A 24,802-nucleotide genomic window follows, 5' to 3' on the forward strand; every position below is an offset into this window, starting at 1 on the left:
TTGCTACACAAGCATCTCACTGCCAAAATTACAAAACCACTGGGGATAAAAAATTGTTAGGAAACAGCAGAAAAAAATTACAGTGTCTGGCAGTTTGTTTATCTACAACTGTTGTCTTTTTCCTTTCAGGACACATTGCCTGTAATTCTGCATTTGCTGGTTATTCCGTCAGGACCACTCTTCCGACGCCAAAGCATTTACAGAACTTCACCAAATGAAACAGTCCCTCGGATACGACTGGATTTGTATTTCCATGAACTGAAGTAACAACTACACCTCAATAACTTCACTCAATGAAACCTGCTGGATGCCGTATATTTGCCTGGTCAGAAGTGGTTACATTTTGCTTAACTGTTTGGGAAGATTAGTTTCATTTACAACGTTAAAACGATGGCTGAAGAAGAAAAACTCTCTCTAAAGAAAGCACTTCAATTTGGTATTAATGCATATATTCCATCAGTAGAACTATGCATCGGAAATGAAAATGCCCCAAAAAGTTATTATGCCTGTTGTTTAGACATGCAAATAAAACATATGTGACTGGTCCATCATAAAAAAAGCTCGATCGCTAATGGAGAGCTGATTGTCAAGTAAGAGCCATCAGGAAAGCCATAAACTCAGCCTTACCTTTAAATTAGTTATCTGTAAGCATAACAGCCTTTTCCAATTTTGTAATATGAAGATCACATTAACTTCAGAACACAAGGATTTCTGCACTCCCCAGCTACAAGGAATCTTTCCTTAAATTTGGTTTTTAATTTCTTTATCTTAGTGTTTGGTTTAACCAGCAATTAAATTTGAAAGAGCATCCCTAAAGGGAGCATGTCAGTTAAAAGTATACATAATAACAACAAAAAGAATGGAAGTCTTAGCTTCTTCAGGAGTAGGGCATTCATTTGCATCTTAGGAACAATCTTAATATACAGTTCAAATGACAAATGAAATGGGTCGCAGAGAAACACGTTACTTACAGACTTTAAATTGCGATTCAACGGCCCAGCGAAACATGAAAATGCGCCCAGTGCTATTGAAAAGGAACAGTCTGGATTCAGGTGATTTTATGAGACAGCCACACCACCGCAGGAGCAAATCTCAGCAAGTGCGATTCAAGGATGATGGTGTGAACACACAGATGGAACTGGATACTAATCCTGCCCAAGATATAGCATTCACAACCGGAAAAACAGAAATATTTAGGGATCACAGGCTTTTGCTACATCAATCCCCATCTTTTCCGGGGGCTCAAAAGGGGCTTCAGAATATTGCCATACAAACATCTCCTAGCCTCAGGAAACACTTCCCAGTTTTTAAAAAGAAAAAGCTGACAGTAAGCAAATCAATAACAGAAATGCCAACTGAGCCTGCAAATTTTATCCAAGTAAATGGCAATCTTTCTGAACAGGACATTATGTCCGATCTCTGTTATTTAAGAATAACTAATCATTTGGAAGATGGACTTAGGAATAATGAGGTGGACGATCAATTTAGTCAGAGACCATCAAAAGCACAAACCAATGGACTTATCTGCTCAGATGATTTCTCAGTATCAGAGAAGACAACTGTTTCTACACAGGTGCCTGAACACATACATGTGAGTTTTCCACAAGACAATGTTTCCATGGATGCACCAGACACAACCATGAATTTAAGTAATTCGCTGCGTTCTTCTACTGTCATAAATAGCAATGAAAATAATGAAAAGAGCACGCTGTCATCTAATTCTGAAAAAGCATGCCCTTGCCTAAGCAATTCTAACTGCAGTGAATGTAATCCTCATTCTGACTCTTGTGAAGCAGATAAAAGTGATTCTGAGTCACCTGTAGCCAGCAAGGATGCAAGCAGTAAGGAAACTACTCCATTATCACCTCCATCAAACCACAGTTCATCTCCTTGTTTCCTCAGAGACTATCAACAGGCAGGAGAGCACAAAACAGATTCCAGCTGCGTGACATTAACAAATGATGATCACACAATAATGTCACTGACCAGCAGTAACATGTCAAAATCTATTCTGCCATGTAATACTGAAATCAAGAAAAATTCTACCCAGTCAGATGTTTCCCCGTGTAACAGCTGTTTAGAAGGATTTCACATACAGTCTTATCTGCCAAGGAATGAAATAAAACCACAAAGCAACAAAGAGATTAGTGAAATAAATCAAATTCATTTGGCACATGATGAACTCTGGGCCCTACAAGGCAGGCTCCAGTCTGTAGAGGAATCCTTGCAGTCAAACCAGGAGAAGATTAAAGTCCTTTTGAATGTAATCCAAGACCTGGAAAGATCCAGAGCCCTCAGTGAAGGGTACGGTGCATTTTAGTATTAGTAATTAATCAGAAGTCTAAAGTAGACATTAGCATTCTTTTAACCTTTGCTACTGAAAAAGCTTTCCCGAGATGTTTAAAGATGAGTTTGCAAAAATGATAGCTTAGGCACTTATTCTGGTATTTGGGCCTCGGCACAGAAGCAAGTTTCTTCATAGTTTGGCTTTAGCTGACACTGCCTTTGCAAAACCCAGTGAGAGACATAGTTTATTAACTCCCTTTTTTATTTTGATTTATGGTGTCGGATACAAAGCCACTGCCACCTGAGAGCTGGCAGTCTCCATCTAGCTAAAATCTGTATATGCAGCAGAACAACAAAACCCAACAGCCTAATGTACTAATGCAGTATAATAGAAACCTACGGCAAGCCAACTACCTCTTACTCTTACAAAAGTATCTGACTCTTACAAGGTCAGATACGCATTTAGTACCAAAGCAGTCCTGTTGCTGAAACAGTTTATATCAGCAAAAACATGCTTCTGTTCAACAAATTATTATTGCCTTTATAAACAAGGAAAATTATCAGTGGCTGAAGCAGAGCATCTGCAGACATTTGGGGACCACGCTGCGAGTTACATTTCATGATATCACAAACAACATAGCTTCTTAAAGGCGGTGCCCTAAGAATAGGAAAAGGCACAATGCCAGGTAAATGTCAAAAGCTTCAACATGTCAGAAAGATTTCACAGGAGGTGGAGGTAGGTGCTTAAAACGGATTAAAACTATGAACATATGGCACGTGAAGATTGTCAGCAAGAACTCACTTCAGACTGCAAGATTTTAGAATGACTGCTTTCTGCACTAGCATAAGAATGCATGACCTGTATTTCTGTTTAGTGTGCTCTCATACTGACTATGAGCCAAGGCTGCAAGCATTATTTAACTTATTTATGCAACTTATTTTTGCATTATTTAAAGACTGGACACCTTTGTAGGACAAGGTTAAAATAGGATTTTAAATATTTCTATGCTCACAACATCTTTTAGAATATCCTAATAATGCTTTCCAAACCCCTAACAGCAGCTCCTACTTACAGTAAATGCACCTGGTATACATTTTAAAGTTCCGTTTTATGATAATGTAGTATATCCATCAAATAATTTTTGTCTTCAAAAAACCCACAAACAAATCTTTCAAAGTATCAAGAGAATAAAGGTTCCATTTTACTTTATTTTTTAAATCTAAACCAACATGAAGTCTAGGTTATCATACATTTACTTTTACACTTAGCACAGCTAGCTTAGGCATGTAGAGTAATCATTTATGCGCAACTGGTTTGTGTGTAAAACTGCATCCTCAATTCTAAAAACATATCATGTGTATCAATAGTATTTAGTGACTACAGTTAGGGAATACATCTAAAAATCTTCCACATTTCCACAAACATCACAAAGAAGGCTGCACTGAGATTTTTGGGTAGGTTCAATTGCACAGAAATAGCACAGAACACGACGCTGACCTGCTCACGTGACTCAGCACCAGGTCTTTGTACTTGTTCCCACGTGGATAGAAAAGGTTGGTGTGGCTGTGCAAAAACGGTCAGGATATAACTAACTGAATTTTATATGCCCCGATTTTCTTACAACTTCTGGACAAAATAGATTTATTTTTCAATCATTCTTTCTTTCTCAAAGTACTTTATCTGGGAATTGAAATTACCTTCTTGCATTTCTGGCTAACAATTCTGCAACTCACACTCCAAATACAAATTCACACTCATTTTAAAATTAAAATAACATAAATCAATGTAATTTTACTCTGTACAGATTACTTTTTTTATCCGGAAATATTAACCAGTAACGTCAATCTGGCTGTTAACATGAAAATACTTCTGCTAGTTTCCACTGTGCCCACACAAATTCTTATCCCATGTAACATTTCTCTCATATAATTCAGCTCCAACTATAAATCTCTCAGAGGGTTTTTCTTAAGTCATTTTTCTCTATGTTGAAAGCCCATACAATTTTCTAGCACCAACTGTGTAGACACAACGGAAAAAATCCATGTAAACATACTGTTAACAAAAATGCAAAAACATTTATTAAAACACAGAAAGGCAAAAGTTCAGTTTAGAAGCAAAATCTGAGGTGGGGGTAAAATCCAAGTCTGTGTCAAGCTTAAGCAATCACTTGTCTATAGCATATTTCATACAACTGCCACCTGACTATGGTTCTTTAGGAAATTACAGAAAAGAATACCCATTCCTCCTCCCCTCCATGTAGTTATGTATGACGGAGTGGACAAATTTCAATTATGTTTGCAAACCTGACCATAACAAAGAGTAACTTGCAGTGAAGCACAGTCAGATTATTCAGCATTATTTATAGTCCATTTTTGTGCTACCACATGGTCAAAACCAAAACTTTTGCCAAATATCTTTAAGTTTCACACTGAGATTTAATGATAAGCTTCAATCCACCTCACTAGAATCATCTCGCGGCGAAACCAAAGTTTCCAAGCACTTGTCGAGGTAGCACAACAACGCATGTTAAGAACCTCCACTTCATTTCCAAAAGCAGTCAGAAAATAATTTTGGTACCAACTGAACTCCCCTAATTCAAGTAAAACTCATTAAATATGTGTGTTACACATCCTTCAGATGTAATGAGCCACTGACCTCAAACTGTTTCTAATACAGATCTCTCCATCATAAAAATAATGCAACTCTAGTTGGTGTTACATATGAAAGTCACTTTTCTTGTCTTCTCAACACTCCAAATTTGTATACTATCAGCAGTAAAACCTGACTTGTTTACACTCAAGTGAGGAAACATGAAAAGGGGAAAGAATGGCAAGCATAAGGGTAGAGACCAGATTGATTCACCAAAAGCATGGATATTAAAATACTTTAAGGTGTATTTCTAAGAAGCAGTCACATGTCTAAGTGTTTTCAGAACAAGTATTCATGCAAGAACCAACAATCAGAATCTTAACAGCACGAGGTGGGAAACATGCAAGACAAAAACATAAATCAACATGGGGGTTGGGTGTTTAAAAGCAACCTTCTAATTTAGAATTTGACTCTAGTAAGGATAATAGAAGTGGTGAACAGTATTACTTTTATTCGTGAAAGATGCAGAGATCTGTTAATATATCTATAAAACACAGATTACATGAACTACTGTCTGTTACAGGCGTAACTTCTACCACACGGGCCAAGACCTCAACAACTGCAGCACCTGCCAGAACACCGCATGTATCATTTACAGGTACTTCACACAATTTGCATTGTCTGTATCTCTCTCACAAATGTACAATACAATGTTTTGCTCACAGCTATAAAAGGTCTTAATTATTATTAGTCCAGTTTTAAACAAAAGACCAAGCGATATGTGTGAGGTGGTTGGTTTGTTTTCCCAAGTAGAAAACAATTAATATTGGCGTTGTCTTAAAGAGGTACTGTACTCCTAACAATTCCGAAAACAGAAATTTCCCACTAATGTTTCACAGCATTATTAATACTAGCATGCTTTGAAAACCTTTGATGCCATTTCTGACAACAAAATTCCCTTTGTGCGTTACATTTTTTTAAGCTAGGACTTCTATAATAAATTTAGATCTTCGAAAAGGTAAACTATCCTCCAAATGCCATGAAACTGTAACTACAATTCATATTTATGTGCAAAACAAAAAAAACGCCACCAAAACTCCCACACTTCTCACTTCCATAAATGTTTACGTGTTGTTATTTTGAGAGAGCGCAAGTTGAGTATAAGTTACTCCAAATTTAAACTGCAGCTTACGTTAAACTCTTATGACCAAAAAACTCTAGCACTGTGTTGCGGAAGCTGTACATGTTTCAAATGCTATGTCTATATAAACGCACTGTAAGGGTCTTCAGCTTCCCAGCCATTAACCAAAATCTAGCAGGTGCAAAGTCTTGGTCACACTGCACCCGTAACTTGTCCACTCAGCACAGGATTTTATAGGGTTTCCATCAATTATATTGGGCTTCCATCAATTTACAAACACATCAGCTAATCTATGCAACCTCAGTTATGAGGCAGAAAACAGACATCTTCAGTTATTTGATTCTATAAAATTCATTGAGCTCTTCACAGAATATTAAGTAGCATATTGCACAAATGCAGCATAATCAGAGCTGGAGCTCACACTTTGCCATTTTAGATCCTTTCAAGTACTGCAGACCGGAGAATGAAGAGGAAGGTGAATTCATGGTCAAAATTCACACATGATATCTTAGGCCTCATTCGGAGAGGTAAAGAATATATATTCAAACCAAAGGTAGTGGAGAAATTATAATGCTGCTATTTTGATCCTACCTTTCTGCATTCCTTTTTTGTGAGGGACACTTTACTCAAAGGACTTCGCAGCTGATGAGCTACTTGCTTAAATCACATGCTCATTTTCCTTGCTATACATATCACATTTCTGATGTGCTGTACTGTTTTAAAGTTTATTTTTTTTAAAAAGCTCAGTGAAAATGAACTTGCCAGTCACACATTGTGAAGATTAGGTACTGAAGTTAGACATTACGCTGCAAAATTAAGAGCTGATTTGAAACATCTCCCAGAAAATTTTCATCCCTTCAAAGATAATTCATATGTATTAGTATTCCAGAGGTTTTAGATATTTAAACATGTTCACATTTACAGAAATAAAGGCTAAGAGAATTTCTCTTTTAGGTTGAAAACTTTTCCTTTATTTCAAAGAATATGGCAGACCACGAGCTTCGCCTGTTTCTAAGCACTGTGACTTCAATTTTTTATGGATATAATGTAGAGTGTATCTGCATGGAAGTTGTTTTTCACACTGTATCTTCTACATGAGCCAAACTTACTAAAGAGCTTAGTAAGCTTGTTAGGTAAAGGCAGGGTTGGACACAGCACTGGAACCTGTTGTTCAACATACAACTCAGTCACGTACCGATATCCTAAATCTCTGGTAATGAGATCTCAATGTAATTGACGTGTCACAAATTAAACACCACAACTCCTCTGAGACAATATGGTTAGTCTTCTCTACAGTCCACTGGATACTCCAGGAAGTTATGAGACTTATCGAAGAGCACAGATTGAATCTGTATAAAAAGGAAGATCCAGGACAAAACAGATTCCCTTCACTTGCTCATTGCTTCTGAACAAACAATCTCTGTGCATTTTTATTGGACTACTCAAGAACAGGGGTCACTCTCTAGAATTTATGTACAAACTACTCTTTACCACAAGATGCCTTCTCGCTTCAGAAGAATAAACTATGATGCTCACCCTGCATTTTTAGTTTCAATTACCGGAAAGATCCTGAGCAACAAGCACAAGTATCTGAAGGAAAGAACAGAGGAAGTAACAAAACCTTCATCTGCCTTTTTGATTTACTAGGTAGTTTACAATGATAATGGTGCCTGGAGGCTTACAGTGCAATGATTAGTAGAATACATACAAAAGAACACAGTTTCTCTGAAGACTTTCTAGTTTTAAGAGACTAAACAGGAGACAGCAAGGAAACACGGTATTTTTCACTTTACAGAGACGTTCCACAAGACATGGGTATGAAAAAAAAAAAAGCATTCTGAGTAACTAGTATTGGAAGTTCATAACATATTCATTAGACAACATTCTGAAAAAAGTAGCTGTTACCAGGTTTTGCTCTAGACAAACCCATGCAATTCCTGTGTTTTATGTAGCCTAAAGGATCCATGCAAGTATTTTTTCCACTAAAATAGCGTCACTGTTGTCATTAATTACAGAATCAAGTGTTTCATGTTTCTCCCCATTTTCCTACTCTTAAAGAACCCAAGTCATCAGTGATTCGAACACCGTACAAACAGAATGTTGGGTTACTGTCACTGAACCGTCTTTATCATGCACATTTTAAGCAGTCCCTGAGTCAAACAATCCACTAACCTCGTATCAGTCCAAGTGTGGATTACACTGATTGGTGAAATAATAAAGAGCTTTTCAGTCTAACAGTGACCAGGTATATAGTGGCTCTAAGTTTTGCTTTATTAACTACCCAGCAGAGTTACGTGAGACAACTTGGGACTTTGAATCTGGACCCTGTAAGACAAATGTTTGTATTGTAACAAACAAATGCAAGCACCAACCGAAACCAAACTTAACTTGGCATATAAGGGACAGTATTAAATAAAGACTGAATTGACCTCTTGCCTCTGGAGATGACCTCTCCCAACATTAAATCAGAAACTTTGAAGAAGGGAAGAAAAAAGGAATATGAGCAGATGCTATCCTTACGTATGCTATACATAGAACATTTCATTCTCCAGCGCTCGTGATCTGTGACTACTGGAAAGCATTAAGTTGCAGTTTTAGCAATAAGCCAATAAAATTGAAGAGACGCTGATCAAATTTGCATTTATATCAGTTTCTTCTACTTCTTTTATGTTGATTACGCATTGCTCCTTGTCCAGAGATCCCTCTCCAGTTCTTCTAAATTAGAATAATCCTGTTGCTTTCTTTTTGCCAGCTGAGTTATTTTATTTCATTGAAAACACCAAAATGTACTAATTACAAGGGAAACAAGTTTCTAGTTAATTTTAACATATTATTCAGCAATGTTTATGGATTTTTATATACATACAAATACTCACAATTAGAAATGTTTAAATATATGCATATTTACTAATTTTACAGATTTCTTCAACTCAGTGGCCAAAGCAGGTTCAGGACCTTAATGTGACATCCCAACATCCCTCTGATGATGCCTTTTTCTTCCCCAAGAGCTTGCATTATGCAAAATGCAACCAGCTCCTTTCTACTCTCCCCTCTGCCTGCTAAAACCTCCGCAGCAGACATAGCTGATACAACTCCCACTCTCCTGCCCAGAAAAAACGTTTTTTCTTTATTTCAACCATGCAGCACTGCATTTAAAAATTTTTTTTTCCCCCTTTGTTTTTGTTTAACTGTACTGGCTGCAACAGACTGCTTAATCACTGTCCGCATCAATTACTTTGAACCTTACTTTTATTTCTGTGCATGTATCTGCACTTATCTAATTATCATCTTGGCTCTCATTTGACATCAATAGTAATTATGAGTTTCAACGGAGAAAATTAGTTACATTCTACTTTCCTGTTACTTAATACCACTTATCTCAAAGACTTACATATTTGCTTAATTTCATATATTTTTGGTTGTAGCAAGTCTCCTAGCGGGAGACATTCACATTTAACAAAGTTAAGCCTCTGAGAGTTTTGAACTCATGCCAAGCATATGACTGAGTTTGATTACAATATCATAATCTGATTATTGAATGGTCATCCTAGTACATTTTCATTTTTTCCTCTCTTAAATTTTGTCCCATTGTTTTGGGCACAATGCTGGAGTCCCTAACTCATAAAGAACGAGGTTTCTCTCAGAAAAGATTAAAAGATGAACTTACTTTCAAAGCAGCAACGTATACAGCCTTGTGTTTTAACCAGGTTCTAATATTGAATAACGCCAAATTATTCTAATGAGATAAGTATTCTTTCCACATGTTTTTTAAAGAGGGAATTTCTCACTTACTAGTTTAAATCTCTTCATTTTTCCACAGTGTAGAATATGACTTCAGACAACAAGAAGGAAGATTTCATCAAATTTTGAAAATGCTGGATCACGCAGAGCAAAATCCAGCTTCAGCTTCACCTCAGAAGCTACCATCTGATCATCCAGCTCCAGAGAAAAAGGAGTTAAGAAGAAAAACAAAAAAGGTGAAAAGAAAATGCTTCTGGTGGATTTGACTTCCTTATGGATCCTTTTACATTTCAAAAGACACTAGAACAGAAAGAGTTTTGAGAGCACGCACCTGAAAATCTGCTATTACGAAATCACAAAGCTAAAGAATGTTTAATTAGAGTACCTGAAAAATCAAAAGAACTTAATTTACTTAAATTGTCTCACTGAATAGAAGTGCATGAAGATACTATTTTTAAAATGACATTGTTTCTTTCAAAAGGAAGCTTTCTCATTTTTTCCAAGGACATTTTCATAGCTTTACAATTTTTTTTTTTCAACTTCCCAAAAATAATGGAAGTTTAAATGTCTACTTTAAAAAACAATGGTAGACAAAGCTAAGGGTGTCACACACACAGTCTTCATTTCCTATTTATAAGCAATATGAACTAAAAGGAAAGAACTTCATTGATCTTTAAGCAAACCAAAAAAAGACCAAATTCAGGGGAATCTACCTTGTTCAAACAAACCTCTCCTCAAAGGAGACAATTATAATTACTTTATATCCTCACTGAAATATTTTTGTTGCTGTCAACTAATATTTAACAACAAAAAAATAATTTCAGGTTAAGTTTTACTCTGTCCTTTTATTGGTTCAATTTAAAAAGCAACCATTTAGAAGCTTCAGCCATTTCGTAGACGTCTCTAAAAAGAATCATAGAATCATAAAATAAGAGAATATCTTAATCCCCTACTCAAGCAAGGTCCAATTAGGCGAATTTGAATTTTTAGTATCTCCAAAGACAAGAACACATCACACCTTGGGGCAAGCTATTCCAAACTTAGTCCTATTTCCTATGTTCTAACTTGTGTCCGTTACATCTTGTCCTATCCAAATACACATTCAAGAAGACTTAGACATCTATAACAAGACTTTTCTCCTAAGCCATCACTTCTTAAAGACTGAACAAATCCAATTTTCACTGCCTCTCTTCACATGTCATGTGCTGCGGCCCACAGTCATCTTGGTCACAGTCAACTCCGTCCAGTAAGCTGATGTCTTTCATCTACCTGGAAGCCTAAAACTGGACACAATGCCTCAAATGTCATCATGCAATTGCTGAGTAGAGGGAATAACCACTTTGGCTAGTGTCTTGCTAAACCACTTGCCCAATTTGTCCATTTAAGGCCTGTATCACTATACCAAAATATGCCAAGATATGTTTTTTTGGCCTTGATATACAAGTAAGTTGATACCTGATACAAAATTGATCATAAACCCCAATATTTAATGACCTTATGTGTATTATATAAAAACGTTATATATGCTGAAAAGATTTTATCAGATATCAATGCAGCTATTTATTTCCTTCAGAAATAGTTGAGTTACCAGCTAGCACAGGCTATGCCAATGTAACCTCATTTAGGGTTACTCATACTATTATTTTGCTCATGAGAACATGGTCAGCTTTCATACAGGGGGCAGAGGGCAAAAGATTTTCTAAAGCAAGCTTAAAGGGCGCATTTCAAAGCCCAAATAATGTATTTTATGTTTAGTGGAATGTACTGCAGATCTCTTCTTAGAAGTGACTCTGACAACTAATTCAAATGGTGCCAGGGTATTCAACAGATTAAGCCCTGGATCCTATTTTTCTACATCATATTGTATTAATTGTGCAATGTTAGTTAAAAATGTCTGTACACTTTTTGTACACTTATGTGTTCCTTGAATTCTTAGGGTTAATTACACATTTGAAAACACATTAAAAACAATTTTGCACAGAAGAATTTTGTCTGGAAGAACTAACTTTTTTTGATATAACTAGTCTTCATTTAGAAGAGAGTATGCTATGTGACATAGCTTAATTTATCAAAATTCTGAAGGACTGCAGTTTGAAAAAACATTTCCATGTTAAGTTCAGTCAGTACGGAAATGACAGACACAAAATTATCATTGTTTTAGGGGCTTTTCAGAAGAAAAGCCTTATGCAAATTTTTACTAGAAAAAAGGATGCCTTTAGTGAGACAGAAAAGCTCTTCATATAATAACTTGTGGGTGTAACAAAGGTAAGAATTATTACACCTGAACATGTCATTATATTACACTCAAATACACATACTGCTTTCCAACAGCATTCTTATTTTGCATTAGTCTCTGTAATTGATATAATGAAGGATTTATTAGTGTGTAAATATTTCTTGTGTATTAAAATAACATTTTAAGATTAATATCCTCTGTGGTAAAGGTATAATAATAAGCAATACCAACAGGAGTAACACTAGCAAAACCAGTAAGTGTTTTTCTGTAGTGAACAGATTTTCAATAATGTGTTATTATATGAAAGTAATCTTTTTGTCTTTCTTTTTGTTAGTAAGTATAAAAAAAACTCATTTCAAGCTGTCTGACTTTGGGTTTGCATACATAATGAATATCATGCCTTCAATATATTTTTAAAGGATCCAGACTATTCAGTTTCAACAAACCACAGTATTTTGGTTCCCCACATAGCACCAATCAATTCCTGGGGTCAAGTAAACTATGCAAGAACAGAAATACTCTACTTAGTTTAAGCCCAACCAAAGAAAGCTCTAAGGCCCTACATCTTTCTTATGACCTGTTCAAACATCAAGACTTCTGCAAAACTGAAATACACTGATTTAAATGGTTACAGGTTTTATATTTTAATGCCTGATCTTGATGGAATTCAGAACTATAGACAATTTTTAGTTCTTAATTTCCAAGTCAAAATTAGCCTTTCTTTTCCATATTCCTCAGTCAGTTGTTTCTCACTTCTCTATCAGTGAAGTATGGATTATCCATGCATGGATATGAAATGCTCTTTTTAACATATGCACACACAGCAGCAGGAAAACACTTAAGGTATCTAGGCCAGCTGTCCCCCAGCTCCCGATGCTGCAATTTAAGTACATTCTCCTGTCTTTCAGTCTACCCACTGTTCAGTGTTTTCAAATTCATCCCCTGCAAGATTTCTGTTTTCCTTGAAAGAAAATAAGAAATTACAGTGCTGCTAAAGCACTGTCCTTCAGAAAGGTTGCCCCTAGAGTTCTCTACTTCAGGAGAAGTACGAGAAAGGAGATTTGTCTGTACGACAAAGGAGATTTCTTTGAGTCAGCAGTAGTAGCAACAGCCAAGTTCTAAAATATGTATTTAAGATCCAAACAAAAGGCTTATCTGAAACACAGAGCTCCCTCATTCTTCTTGCAGAGGCTCTGACAACCATGAACAAAAAAACATGCAACAGGTGAACTGAAAATAAAAGTATGCCAGAAGTAAATTATTCCTACAAAGGAAGAAGCATCATAGTTTCACAATAAAACCACACCTAATAAATGCAAAAAGTTATTATACCCAGTCTTCCCCACAGTACGTCACACACAATAGGCTTTCTACATAAAATTTTAAAGACAACATTGGAGCAAAAGGCTACTTGTTCCATTAAAAGGTAACAGGGTGAAGGTGTCAGTCATGGTATGCATCAGCCACAGCAAGAGGGTATATAAGAGTTGCTGTATGTTTTGTTTAGATTTAACATAGAAATTTGTATATCCCAGCAACACAAAATACCTAACGTTTAATAGCTTTGTAACACATAATTTGAGAATCTAAGCTACGTGAAAATGTAATATGTAAGCACTGCTCTTTATTTTATTGTTTAATATTTTAAAAATATTTTAGTAATAAATTATTAATTTATATTGGAAATAAAGACATTACCAAATACACACTATGTAATTTATGATGTCAAGATTGGAAAAACAATAGAAATTGGTAGATTGTTAGAAGATAATAGTACTGGCTATAAAACTTCCTGAGTTAGAAAGTTACAGTGTAATGCCTAAAACCAGCTCCCACAGTAGAAAATAAACATTAGAAATACATACAAACATGCTCTTAAATAAAGTTTTTAAAAAAACGCTGAAACCCACAAACCAAAACCAACAAAAACCACCAAAACTACAGCTACTTGACAGTACTTGCATACAAATTATTGCAGGCCTCTCTGAAAGACATATTTAAATGCAACAACAATATGCTAGTTATAAAACATTGCACATAACATGGTATATTTCAAAATTACTGTATTTGAAATTGTTGTTTTATGGAGTCAACCCAACTTTCTTTAAAAATTCAGGATGTATGGATAAAATACTGATTTCTCTCTGTCATGTAACAGCAGTTCATGTAGGGCTTCATAGTTTTGTGCAGTTTCGCTGTTTCAAAATAGACACAATACTTAGTAATGATGCTAGCTTAGATACAAAACATCTTCCTGATGAAATGTATTATCTGATGTAAGTTTTGTAAGTTTCTAAGTTCTTTAAATGTGATGTTATCTTTTGCAATAAAATTAGATATTTTTCTGAGGTTTCAGGAGTCAATAACAAACAAGATTCAGATTACAAAGGAACTGAACAATTGTTCTTTGGAAAAGGAAAGTTAATAAATAGATCTCTCATGGAATCATTCTGCAGCTTTTCTGGGTAGAGAAAGGATTTAAATTTGAATACTGAACAAAAAGAGTGTAACTTTTAGCTATGTATATTTGAATATATCATATTCTCCAACCACGGCTGTTCTGCAAAATGGTTTTTCTGGTCATTATTTCCCCAAAGAGTATTTTTCTTTTGCAAAAGTATGCTATCTAGAAGAGCTTTGGTTAACAAAGTACAGTGTTTTCTTTTCAACAAAGTCTTTATTTGTTCAATATTTTATATAAATATTGTCTAAAAACTTGTCTGTGTAGCATAACTACACTCTTTTCATCATGCTAAACTGATATTAGCAACAAAATAAAGTTTGGGAGCACCAAAGGAAAGCTTTAAATTGCATATGGTGCAATATATAACATAAATTTTATATTTTTGTTTACCTAACCAAGCACTTCTGTATTCTACATGCTTCTATACGTTTTACTTCTAAAATTACGGTAGTAGGACTTCACTGCATCACGACGCCCTTTAACTAAAAGTCTAAATTTCCTAAAATATTCAATATAAAGCTTGAATAGCCAATTTCAGACAATAAACTTGTCCCTTTTTATTAGAAGTTTAGAAGCACTTCAACTACAAACAGTCAAGACTCTTTTTTTTTAATAGTGAAAATAGCCAAGCAGCTGTTAAAGCCTTCAACTCCCAAAACATCACAACGAAGGCAAGAGTGGCATTTAAGTCTTTTCTGCAGTAGCTGCAGAGCCAAATTTCTTTTCCATCACTAATACCGTCTCGCGAAGGGATTATGTCCTCCTTAGTCTGACTCTTTACAGTAATTACATGAACAAAGCTGCCAGCATGCTGCTACCAGCTGAGTACAAGGCAGCATCTTCCCTTAGATTTAACTGGCATTGAAGCAAGAAAAGATAAAGACAACTGTAACCCAGTATCTTCTTAACTCCTTCAGTGCCAATAAGCTAGAAGGTTATGAATATGAAAATTAACCTGCTTATCCCTGCCAGTAAGAAAAAAACCTCAGGTAAATAAAATCCAGCACTCTATCAGGTGAAAGACATTTAAGCTTGCCAGGAATTATTGGTCTTGTAAATTTTAACCATTGTTTTTATTAGTATAACATAGTATTAGCTTTGTTTTTCACAGCAATTCTAGAAAACACCACAGGAGAAGATGATAATAAAAATGCCTGCAACGTTCAGAAACACGGTAACAGATTTAAGAATCTCAAAAGTAACCTTCTGTTCTCCTGGAAGTACTTTAACAGATGTAGTCCAATTTGAAATGTCACTCATACCCCATACAACATCAGCTATTCTGTATATCCCACCTCTACATGCAGAATTCACCATACTTTTAGCAACTTCAGCCCACCTAAGCATTCTGCAGAAGGCCATAATTCCTGACTACCTGCTTCATTTTTAAAGCAAACCTGCAAATTAACTGAGTGAACTAAAGGTAGTACACAGAGCCTGAATCTGGATGCAGAAGACTATTTTGTTCATCACAAACAATTTCTTCACGTCACACACAAAAGACTATTCTGTTGCTCGAGAAAACTTTGTAGAATTCTGCTTTGAAAAACCTCTAAAATGCCCAATATACACATATGCATAGGTGCTTATGAGCATTATTAACATTCAGACATCTGCATTTCAAAATTCACACTAGATTTGATCTTTTTAGGTAAAAACAGCTGAACAAATTGGGGGGGGGGGAACCAGACAAACAGATTTTCCAAGCCGTTTCAATTGACTGGAACCAGCTTGTTTCCTAATGATTTCCTAATGTTTCCTAATGATAAGGACCTTTTTTGCAGGATTACTACAGTTTCATTTTGCTTCTTAATTTACTGTTTATGGTACCCAGAAATACCCCTTAACAGCTGGATTACATCATCTATTACACTCATATGATGATTTCTTTGCAAGTACAGAAAACATTTTCGAACACTGTAGAGAACTGAAAGGTTCACTGAGTCTTCATTCAAAACCTCTTCCAGTCAACACCATGCGTATACGCCAGAGGCTCACACACAGAGTAACAGCAGACTGGAGTTCTGACAAATAGTTAATGATACGTTTTCTGAAACTTGCAGATCTGTCACCAGAGTTTGAAGCAACCATTGGCAAATAGCTGCTCTGAAGAACTCGGTTATTAGAAGACACACGTGCTCTGACTGGCAATGATCTAAAACTGTTATTTTGGTTTTCCAACAGAAATGAACAAGGAAACCAAATACATTTTAAAAGATACAGAATGTCTCTTATGGCCAAAACGATCAAGTGAATGCTACTCATGATTTGGCAGAATTATATATTAATTTTTAGTCTTTTGAGATCTACATATCTTCTCTTAAGCACACAGTCTGAAGGGCAAGTTCAGTAATTCCTGCTGAGCACAACTGGCTTGCATTCTCACAAACAGTCTAAATCAAGAGGGGTACTCATGAGATATGTACTTAAATCTGAATAAATTGCAGAACCTGTCTTTGAATATAACTCTCAAACCATGAAATCTCCCTGAAAATCTCAGGTGAGTGCTCTGTGCCAGTGCACCCCCAGATACTTTCCCTGTGCACATTGGGCACCATCTTCCCCCTCCAGGAAGAGCAGCTGTTCCATAGCAACTCTAACCCACCAAAAAGTAAAGGATGTAGAAAAATTGGGAGAAACAAAGCATCCAATTATTTATATAATCTATTCAGAATAGCTTCTTTTTTTTTTTTTTTTTTTGTTTTAGTTTTACTCAGACACTTCCACTTTAGATTAGTGGAAATGCTGTTTTCAGTGTGTTAGTGTGCCCTTTATGCACGTTTGTGTTCTGCTTTTTGCAAACAGCAATTAACTTTAGATTTAGTGTTTGGTTTTTTTAAAGAATGCACAGATCTTGCAGTATTCAACTAAACTTCAAAAGACACTACAGTGGCACAGTTGAATGAAGTAAAGCTTTAGCCCTTTTATTTTAAATCTAAAAAAGTCCACAAACAAGGACTCTACAAATACTATATTTGCATTTTTTTCCAGCATAACTATAAAATTACTTTCAAGGTATTAAAAATACATTAAATTATTACTCACAATTAAGGGATCATCTCGTCCCATCGTAATAACAGTTCTGTTCACTGTGCGTAATAACTGTACCATTAGTTCTTGAATATGGTGATAAGTTGATGCCTGCAAACAAAAAAACAGTGTTGGTATTAAAACTGTATCTCTTGTAAAAAGAAAGAAGAAACCAATTATTTCTGTGTTGACAGTTCAAGTTGTATAATATAACCACACTATTGAAAGAATGACACTAATTCTTCTTGCTCACACTGCTCCTCAGTTCCAGCAATTTCAGTGGAACACTCATTCCAAGCGGCACAGTCCAACTGTAGTCCTATCCATCCCATAATTGTTTTTTTGTTTCAAATAGTCACTTCCCATCCCTCACTCAAGGGACACATGTTTTCCCAGTAACTGAGTAGCCTGTAACTTACTAGCAACACCCTGGTAACAGATAATTGAGGCAAATTGTATCACAGTTCTCCACATCCGTCAATGGCCCTCAGGGTATTCTGGAGCTCAGTAATATTCCTAGCTTGTAGTCAGAAAGTACGTAATTATTAAAGGAGAAAGTTATCTTCATTTCACTTTGCAGCTCTGTGAGGGTACAAACTGAGTATGGTCTGCTCTTTGGCCCTATTGCCGAAGTACTGGTCAATCTGGCTGACGGACTACACTAGAGAGCCACCACCTGTCAGCACCAAGTTTTGAGTGATCTTTGCAGCCCAACGGCAAGTATTCGCCAACTCGCATCAAGAGATAAGTACCTCTGGCATGTTTCCTGCAAAAGGACACTTGATTATATATTGTAGAACACTGAGCAGAGGGGTATAGCTTTATATTCACCAATTTCACTGACCTTACTCCGATCACCAGACAACTTTGGAAACTAGCATGCAACAATCAAAGAAAGAAAAAAAGTCTAACCAAATTTCTAATAGATTAAAAAAAAATAGCTTGCACTAAACAAGGCACCTCTTTGACATCCCATGTAGCATGGAAAGAACACCATAATCACAGAAGCCATGGTGGTTTCTTGACAGTATTTCAGGTAGCTGAGCTCCAACACCACCCCAGAAGTAGCTGCTTCCGACCGTTTTTCCTCTGAGACAACCAACATTGTTTCCTTCCTTTCTCCTGTTCTCATTAACCTGGATCAGGCCAGCACCCCCTGCAATAGAGACCTTTCTCATCTCTAACCATTTATTTACTATTACCATTTAGCCCTATTGTGTCCTTCGACTACAATGCAGGCAAGCTTAAACGACCTTCTCGCCTGCCACAGCGTTTCAAAAGTTACTATATTCTACAAACGAACAATGTATTCACAGAATATTTTTTCTATGATTAGTGTCCTTTTTAATTTAAATTTCTCTGATGCAGTCCTATATTTATAAAAAGACTACACCTGATAGTTGCTGCACAGACGACACATCTGTTGGGGAGTACTTTCAGAAAGCCACTTCCTCTTCAATCTCCTCTGCTTCCCGATAGGCATACTGTGAGTTTTAAGGTTTATGCCAATCAAATAATATAAAAAGCATACAGTGCATTGGCTCTTTGTATTTTAAATGCACTGGAAATAACAGTGAAATTAAAAGTGAAAACCGACAGTGCATCACTCCCCATATTTATGTTAACAATTAACCAAATCCTCTTCTTGTCTTTATTCTTTTTTTTATTTTCTCTTTTTTTTTTTTTATTAAATCACATGAAAAACCTCAGTGCAATGAAAGTGCACTTTCTTCCAGTAAAACATAACCATGCTTTGTCACACAGCAAAGAAAATTCTACAGGCTTATGCAAAGTTGTAACCAGAAAGACACTTTTCATTCAGAATGCAAACAACCACAATTTTTAGGCCTCTGTGTTGCAGAAGCAGCATATCTTAGTCCTCCTAACGAATGTATTGGCACAGTTGACATCAGAGTAGAAAAAGGAAAATCTAGCCCTGCCACTGGATTGTTGAACAGTGGCAACCCTTGGCACCAGAGTATCTCCACAAGCTTTTCATTTTTGGGGTGTTTTATTATACAGCTAGAAAGCAAGACATCATCTGAAACATTCTTTGTAAAACAATATAAATTTTATTGGTCTAAGAGGCTACAGAAACCACTCTTACCATCTCAAATATTTTTTTTTCTGAAACGGTACTAATGCATTACAGATGCATTTAACTGAATCAGATTCTTCACTACTGTTTCACCATACGCTATAGTAATAGTTACTGCACCCTGCTTGAAACTGAGAACAAGGGGCAGAGCATAATAGGAAAGAAATACAGAGAGGGATGGTGTCTCCCTAGAAGGCAGAAAGAGGAAAGCAAGAAGAAAGATGTTGACAGCACAAGGGGGCAAGCACAAAGGATATCAAAAAAGATGAGCCAACCATAGGAAAGGAAAATGCCTATTAATAGCATAAAGACAGAGCATAATTCCTTGGACTAGAAAACATATAGAAGAGCTCTCTCTTTATCCACTGCCTTCAGGATCTAAAATGAAAGAAAAAAAAAAAAAAGAAGATTTTTTTTCAAATCCTATTCTTCTACTGGAAACACTAGTGAAAACTACTGGAAAAAAATATATTCCATTCAAGTACTGACTTTATCAGAGTTTAGACATTCTCTACTTAACAAATACAGCTTACAAGGTAAAAAATGGAGGAAACAGCAATACTGAGTACACAGACATGGAACTGTTTGGTATCCTTACATTGAGAACCACCTGCCTGCTACAGATGCAGATCCTATCAGCAGGCTTTTGTGTTTCTGTGAAAGGCATCCTATTTGTTCTTTGAACTTGAATGCCTTCCATATTCACTAGCATTACTGTAATGTCAAATGTTAACTTTCAGGAAATAATTAGCTTTAGATAAACTACACTCTGGGTAAGTTTTTGATACATCATCAGAGTATACTCTTAATGAATCTTGTTTTATTTACAGAAGTCTAAGCAGTTTTTCTGATTTTCTCCAAACCTTTTTTGTATATTCTTCTTGAACTCTGACTGTACCAATACAATTTATGATTGTGCACATCTGTCCAAAAGCAGTTTGCCATCTCTTATTCCAGAGTATTGCATTTATTAAATAATTCCAAGGTTTACTTTGAAGTATAGAACATCTGTTACCCTTGTGCATTGAGGTACCAGTCAAAATTAACATTTCATTTCAAAGAAATGTTCTCGACTGTTGAAGGAATGTATCCTAGGACAGCAGAAGACCTATGGCAAGACACCTGCCATAAAATATGTAATTTTACCAGGCTACCAGTTAACGCATCGATGGAGGAAAGGTGAAGCAACCTAGAATACAACATTTGTATACAATTACACACCCTACCCCTGAATTTTTAATTTCTTATTTACATCATTTGGAAAATACAAACATCAAATTGAGAAACTGCATTATTTGTGTAACTTCCACCCCACAACTACAAAAACTAAATACAACAATTACCTATACCTTTATCTTAAGAATAAATCAAGCCCCTTAAAATTATATGGCTATGCCTATCTCAGCAATTTGGTTCAGAACAATTTTGAGGCAAACCCCTTCATCACTTCCATTTACCATGTACTGCTTCTGAGTGGTTTTGTTGCACACAAACTAGGTTAATTCAGATAGAGGTAAACTAAAAGCTCCCTGACAGTGCTAGAAATTAAGACATTAGATTTGTTATCAATGCTTGGGTCACACCAATGTAAGGTTCCCCCAGCATGTTTCTATGTTGTCTGCCTTCAGAAAGCTGAGCCATATGCATAATGGAGATGTTTGAAGCACAGTATCAGACCATATATTACTCAGTGTAAACTCCCCAAGCCATGTACAACAGATTCATCAGCAGCCCCACAACACACCACATGAATCTAGTGGTACACACATTCCTTGCTAATGCAGGCATTACCAAAACATCCTAAAGACCTGAGGCAAAAAAAAGCCTCATTAAAGGGGAAGACACATTAAACTAAGTAAACATGGTACAGGTAGTTTTTTGGCTGATACTTCTTAATATTCATTTGAAGGTATGCAAAGCTATCTGCTGCAAGAGTGGCTACTTTCTGACAATAGTCTCTAAAAGGACTAAAACTCACAGCATGCAGTTTGCAGAGAGTCTTTTCACCCACGAAAGATACTACATCTCACTGCAAGAACCGCAACACTTAAATAGTTTTCTGGTTAGAACTCTGTCCATGCAGCTACCATACCAAATGTAGAGATAAAAACTGGCATCTCAGCTGGAATGGTTATCTGCAGCGCTGCAAGAAATATTCTATGATTTGGTCTCTAATGAATATATCTCAAATTGCAAAGATCATAGCTGTTCTTATAATATTGATTATTACTATAATTTTAAAAGAAAAAAAAACCAAAAAAACAAAAAACAAACCAAGAGCCAAAAATTATAACCTACATAGTAACACTTCACACACTTTCCTGAGGCAAAGGCAAGTCCCTTGTTCATTAGTCGTTTTGGGTTGGGTTTTTTTTAATTCAAGGATGCGGGCTCTTACAATGTAACTTCACTTCCTTTAAAATTTCAGTACATGCTATACCATATTAGTAACAATTCAGAACGTTACATAATGGTTTTAACATTTAGCCCTGACTCCATTAAAGACGAACTCTGTTTGGAATTCACAAGCAGCATAAAACACACCTTTCCTCGAAAAAATATAACATATGCTCAGCATGCAAAGGTTATTTTCTGCTAAGCCTTTCAATTTTCAGAGAAATATTAGCAAATGAATCAAAATGGTTTCTTTATGAAACTGAGATTACCTTTCTTCTTGATAATCTAAGAAACAATTAGGCATTCAATACTGCCATTGCTAACTTAACAAAAACAGTATTATCACACATTGCCTATACACAAGTTTTCAGCTTCTATTTTAACTAAGTTTCTAGCTTCAGAAAACAGTCTAGCAACACACTGTAACATGCATTTTCTTAGATCATATTTCACTTCACAAGGACCACATAGGGTTTTTAATGAAACCTGGAAAACCCACCACTTAGCTGCAGTCCATTTCATTAAACATAAGACTTTCCAGAAGCTAAATTAAAAACTTGCACCATATATAAATGCTCCCTGGGAAAACATTAATTGTATTATTCCATTTAATGGAATATGGTCATCAATAATGTATGTTTGTCTTCACTCTTGAAAAGGATTTGCCAGGTGACCAAGGCATGAAACAAACAGAACTCGTACGTGGCATGCAGGTCAGCAGTAGGAAGTTCTCTCACAGACCTTGAGATTAATTGATGGGATGGATGGCACACATTGGTACACCTAAATTAGTTAATAGAAAATCCAAACCAAACAAAATTTCGCTCTCTTTAAAAACATCTGTGCAGGTTAAGAGCAGTTAGTGTTGGATTTAGCTTTCATGTTCTATTTAAACTTCTACAGGGTTGGGACAAACATCAGAGTAATTCCGTTGTCTCGGAGTCAACCACGCACTTCAGAAAATGATAGAGTGGTCATTTATTTGGACAGTGACTAACATCGACTAACCGAATGGCTCCTTCAGGATTGTAATATTACACAACCTGTACTTGAGATATCCACTTGGAGATACCTGTTCAGTCAATTCATTTCAGCTGTCCCAGCTGTGTCCCCTCCCAAACACTTGCCCAACTCTAGCCTACACCCTGGCATGGGGCAGAGTGAGAAACAGAGGAGGCCTTGACACTGTGCAAGCACTGTTCACCAATATCTGAAATTTTCATTGGTGTGTTATCAACACCGTTTTGGTCACAGATCTGAAATACAGCACCATAGGGGCTGCCTCAAAGAAAATTAACTCTATACCAACCAGATACAGTATCATCACTCTCTTATGCATCCAGTTCTGTAACTTTGAGTTCCCCCTCTGACACACACACACAAAAAAAAGCACACATAAAAGGATAATTTTTTTTTTAATCACTGAAATTTCAATTCTGATGGAAAAATCTTCTGCAGAAGAACTTAAGGTAACTGGCCCTAAAAGAACGTGTAAGTTCCCTGACTAAATTCCTTTCAAATTCTCTTTTGCTAAAGTCTTGAGATCTGCCATAAGTTAGGCAAATGCTTTTATAAATTTCTGTACAATTCTAAAATGCTTCCAGACTTGTTTGCTAATATAATCAACAGCTTAAAATGCAGCTGCTACCAATTACTGACTTCGTGCTACAGAACAGGAAAAGATTATACACCTCACTTCCACTTGCAGTCTCAAGGAAGATTTTGGTTGAGATTCCAAGATAGAGTGTTTACCATTACACTTAATAGTGTAAGCACTATAAATAAAAAATTGTTCTGATACTGTAAATATTAAACTATAGGATATGTCAGCTTAGAGACAAAGTCACCTTATGAAGGGCTGTCAGATTGCACACATCAAAGTTGTTGTAAAGGGGGAAAAGGGAAATTATTTTAATTAAAAGAAACAAAAAGTCACGGATTTCACTACAACTGTCGTCAATGACTTACTTGCATTTCTGAGCTTTAACTTTATTTCACAGGTGCTGAAAGCACACAGTCGCAATCTATGAAGTTAATTTTAGACATGAATCAGTCAAAACAATGTCATCTATGTCCAAAGGTTGTTTGTAGCAAAGGCAATTTAAAATCTAATATAAGCATCTCACCCAGATGCCTAGCAATGACCGTCTATTCATAAAAATAAAGTCCTTACCATAAACCAGTGTTCTTAATGTACTTGCTACCTGCAGAACCCAGCAGCTAGAGAGCAGCTGAAGAGAACTGTGTTTGAACATCTGGTGATTCACATGTTCCCACTCGACAAACAGTATAGGGCAAAACAGTAGAGCAGAGCTGGTAATATCACAGTATCTTTTTATTTGCCAAAGAAAATAGATTATTCAAAAATGCTCTAACTTCAAAGCTCACCTCACAATATAAACATTCACCACAGAAACCATACAATAACTACTGCTGCTTCTTTTCTGTCCTTTGTGTATATCTACTTCTGGTGATTTTCACAGAATAAATCCAATGCAAAAATATCTAAGTTAAGTTTACAAATTTTTTAAATACTAGTTCAAAACCAGATTTCCCTACTGAGATCGCAAAACGGAAGAAATATGGACAAGATGTTGGTGTTTGCAAGACAGGGTTAAGCTTTCAGTTAATATTGTAAAGTAAGTCTGCCACTAATGCCTGAAGTTTGCTCCTCCAGCAGGTCAAATCATCCATTTTTTTAGAAAGATGCTAAGAGATGCAGCAAAGGAATTGTTCAATAGAAAATTCCATTAACCTTAAGGTTCAAGTGCAATCCAGTAAGAAATAATTTGGTTAATTACCAAAACAGTTCTCTGTAT

General features: G+C 36.0%; 2 protein-coding genes across 2 annotated transcripts in view; one reads left to right on the forward strand and one right to left on the reverse strand.

Moving 5' to 3' along the window:
* DOCK2 (dedicator of cytokinesis 2) overlaps nt 1-24,802 on the reverse strand; it is a gene marked incomplete at both ends in the record, with an annotated part of 201,114 nt that overhangs the window by 104,036 nt on the left and 72,276 nt on the right. Inside the window, one exon of the mRNA XM_082006288.1 lies at nt 17,504-17,599. Coding sequence (XP_081862414.1) covers nt 17,504-17,599 — 96 coding nt within the window. The remainder of the gene's footprint in view (nt 1-17,503; nt 17,600-24,802) is intronic.
* Nucleotides 932-10,024, forward strand: INSYN2B (inhibitory synaptic factor family member 2B; the record flags this gene model as incomplete). The annotated part of the gene is made up of 3 exons (XM_082006289.1): nt 932-2,304; nt 5,460-5,534; nt 9,838-10,024. 3 exons carry the CDS (start codon nt 932-934, stop codon nt 10,022-10,024), a joined length of 1,635 nt encoding a protein of 544 aa, XP_081862415.1.

Source organism: Phaethon aethereus (assembly GCF_964289735.1).
Source record: "Phaethon aethereus genome assembly, chromosome: 14".
Classification (NCBI taxonomy): Eukaryota; Metazoa; Chordata; class Aves; order Phaethontiformes; family Phaethontidae; genus Phaethon; species Phaethon aethereus.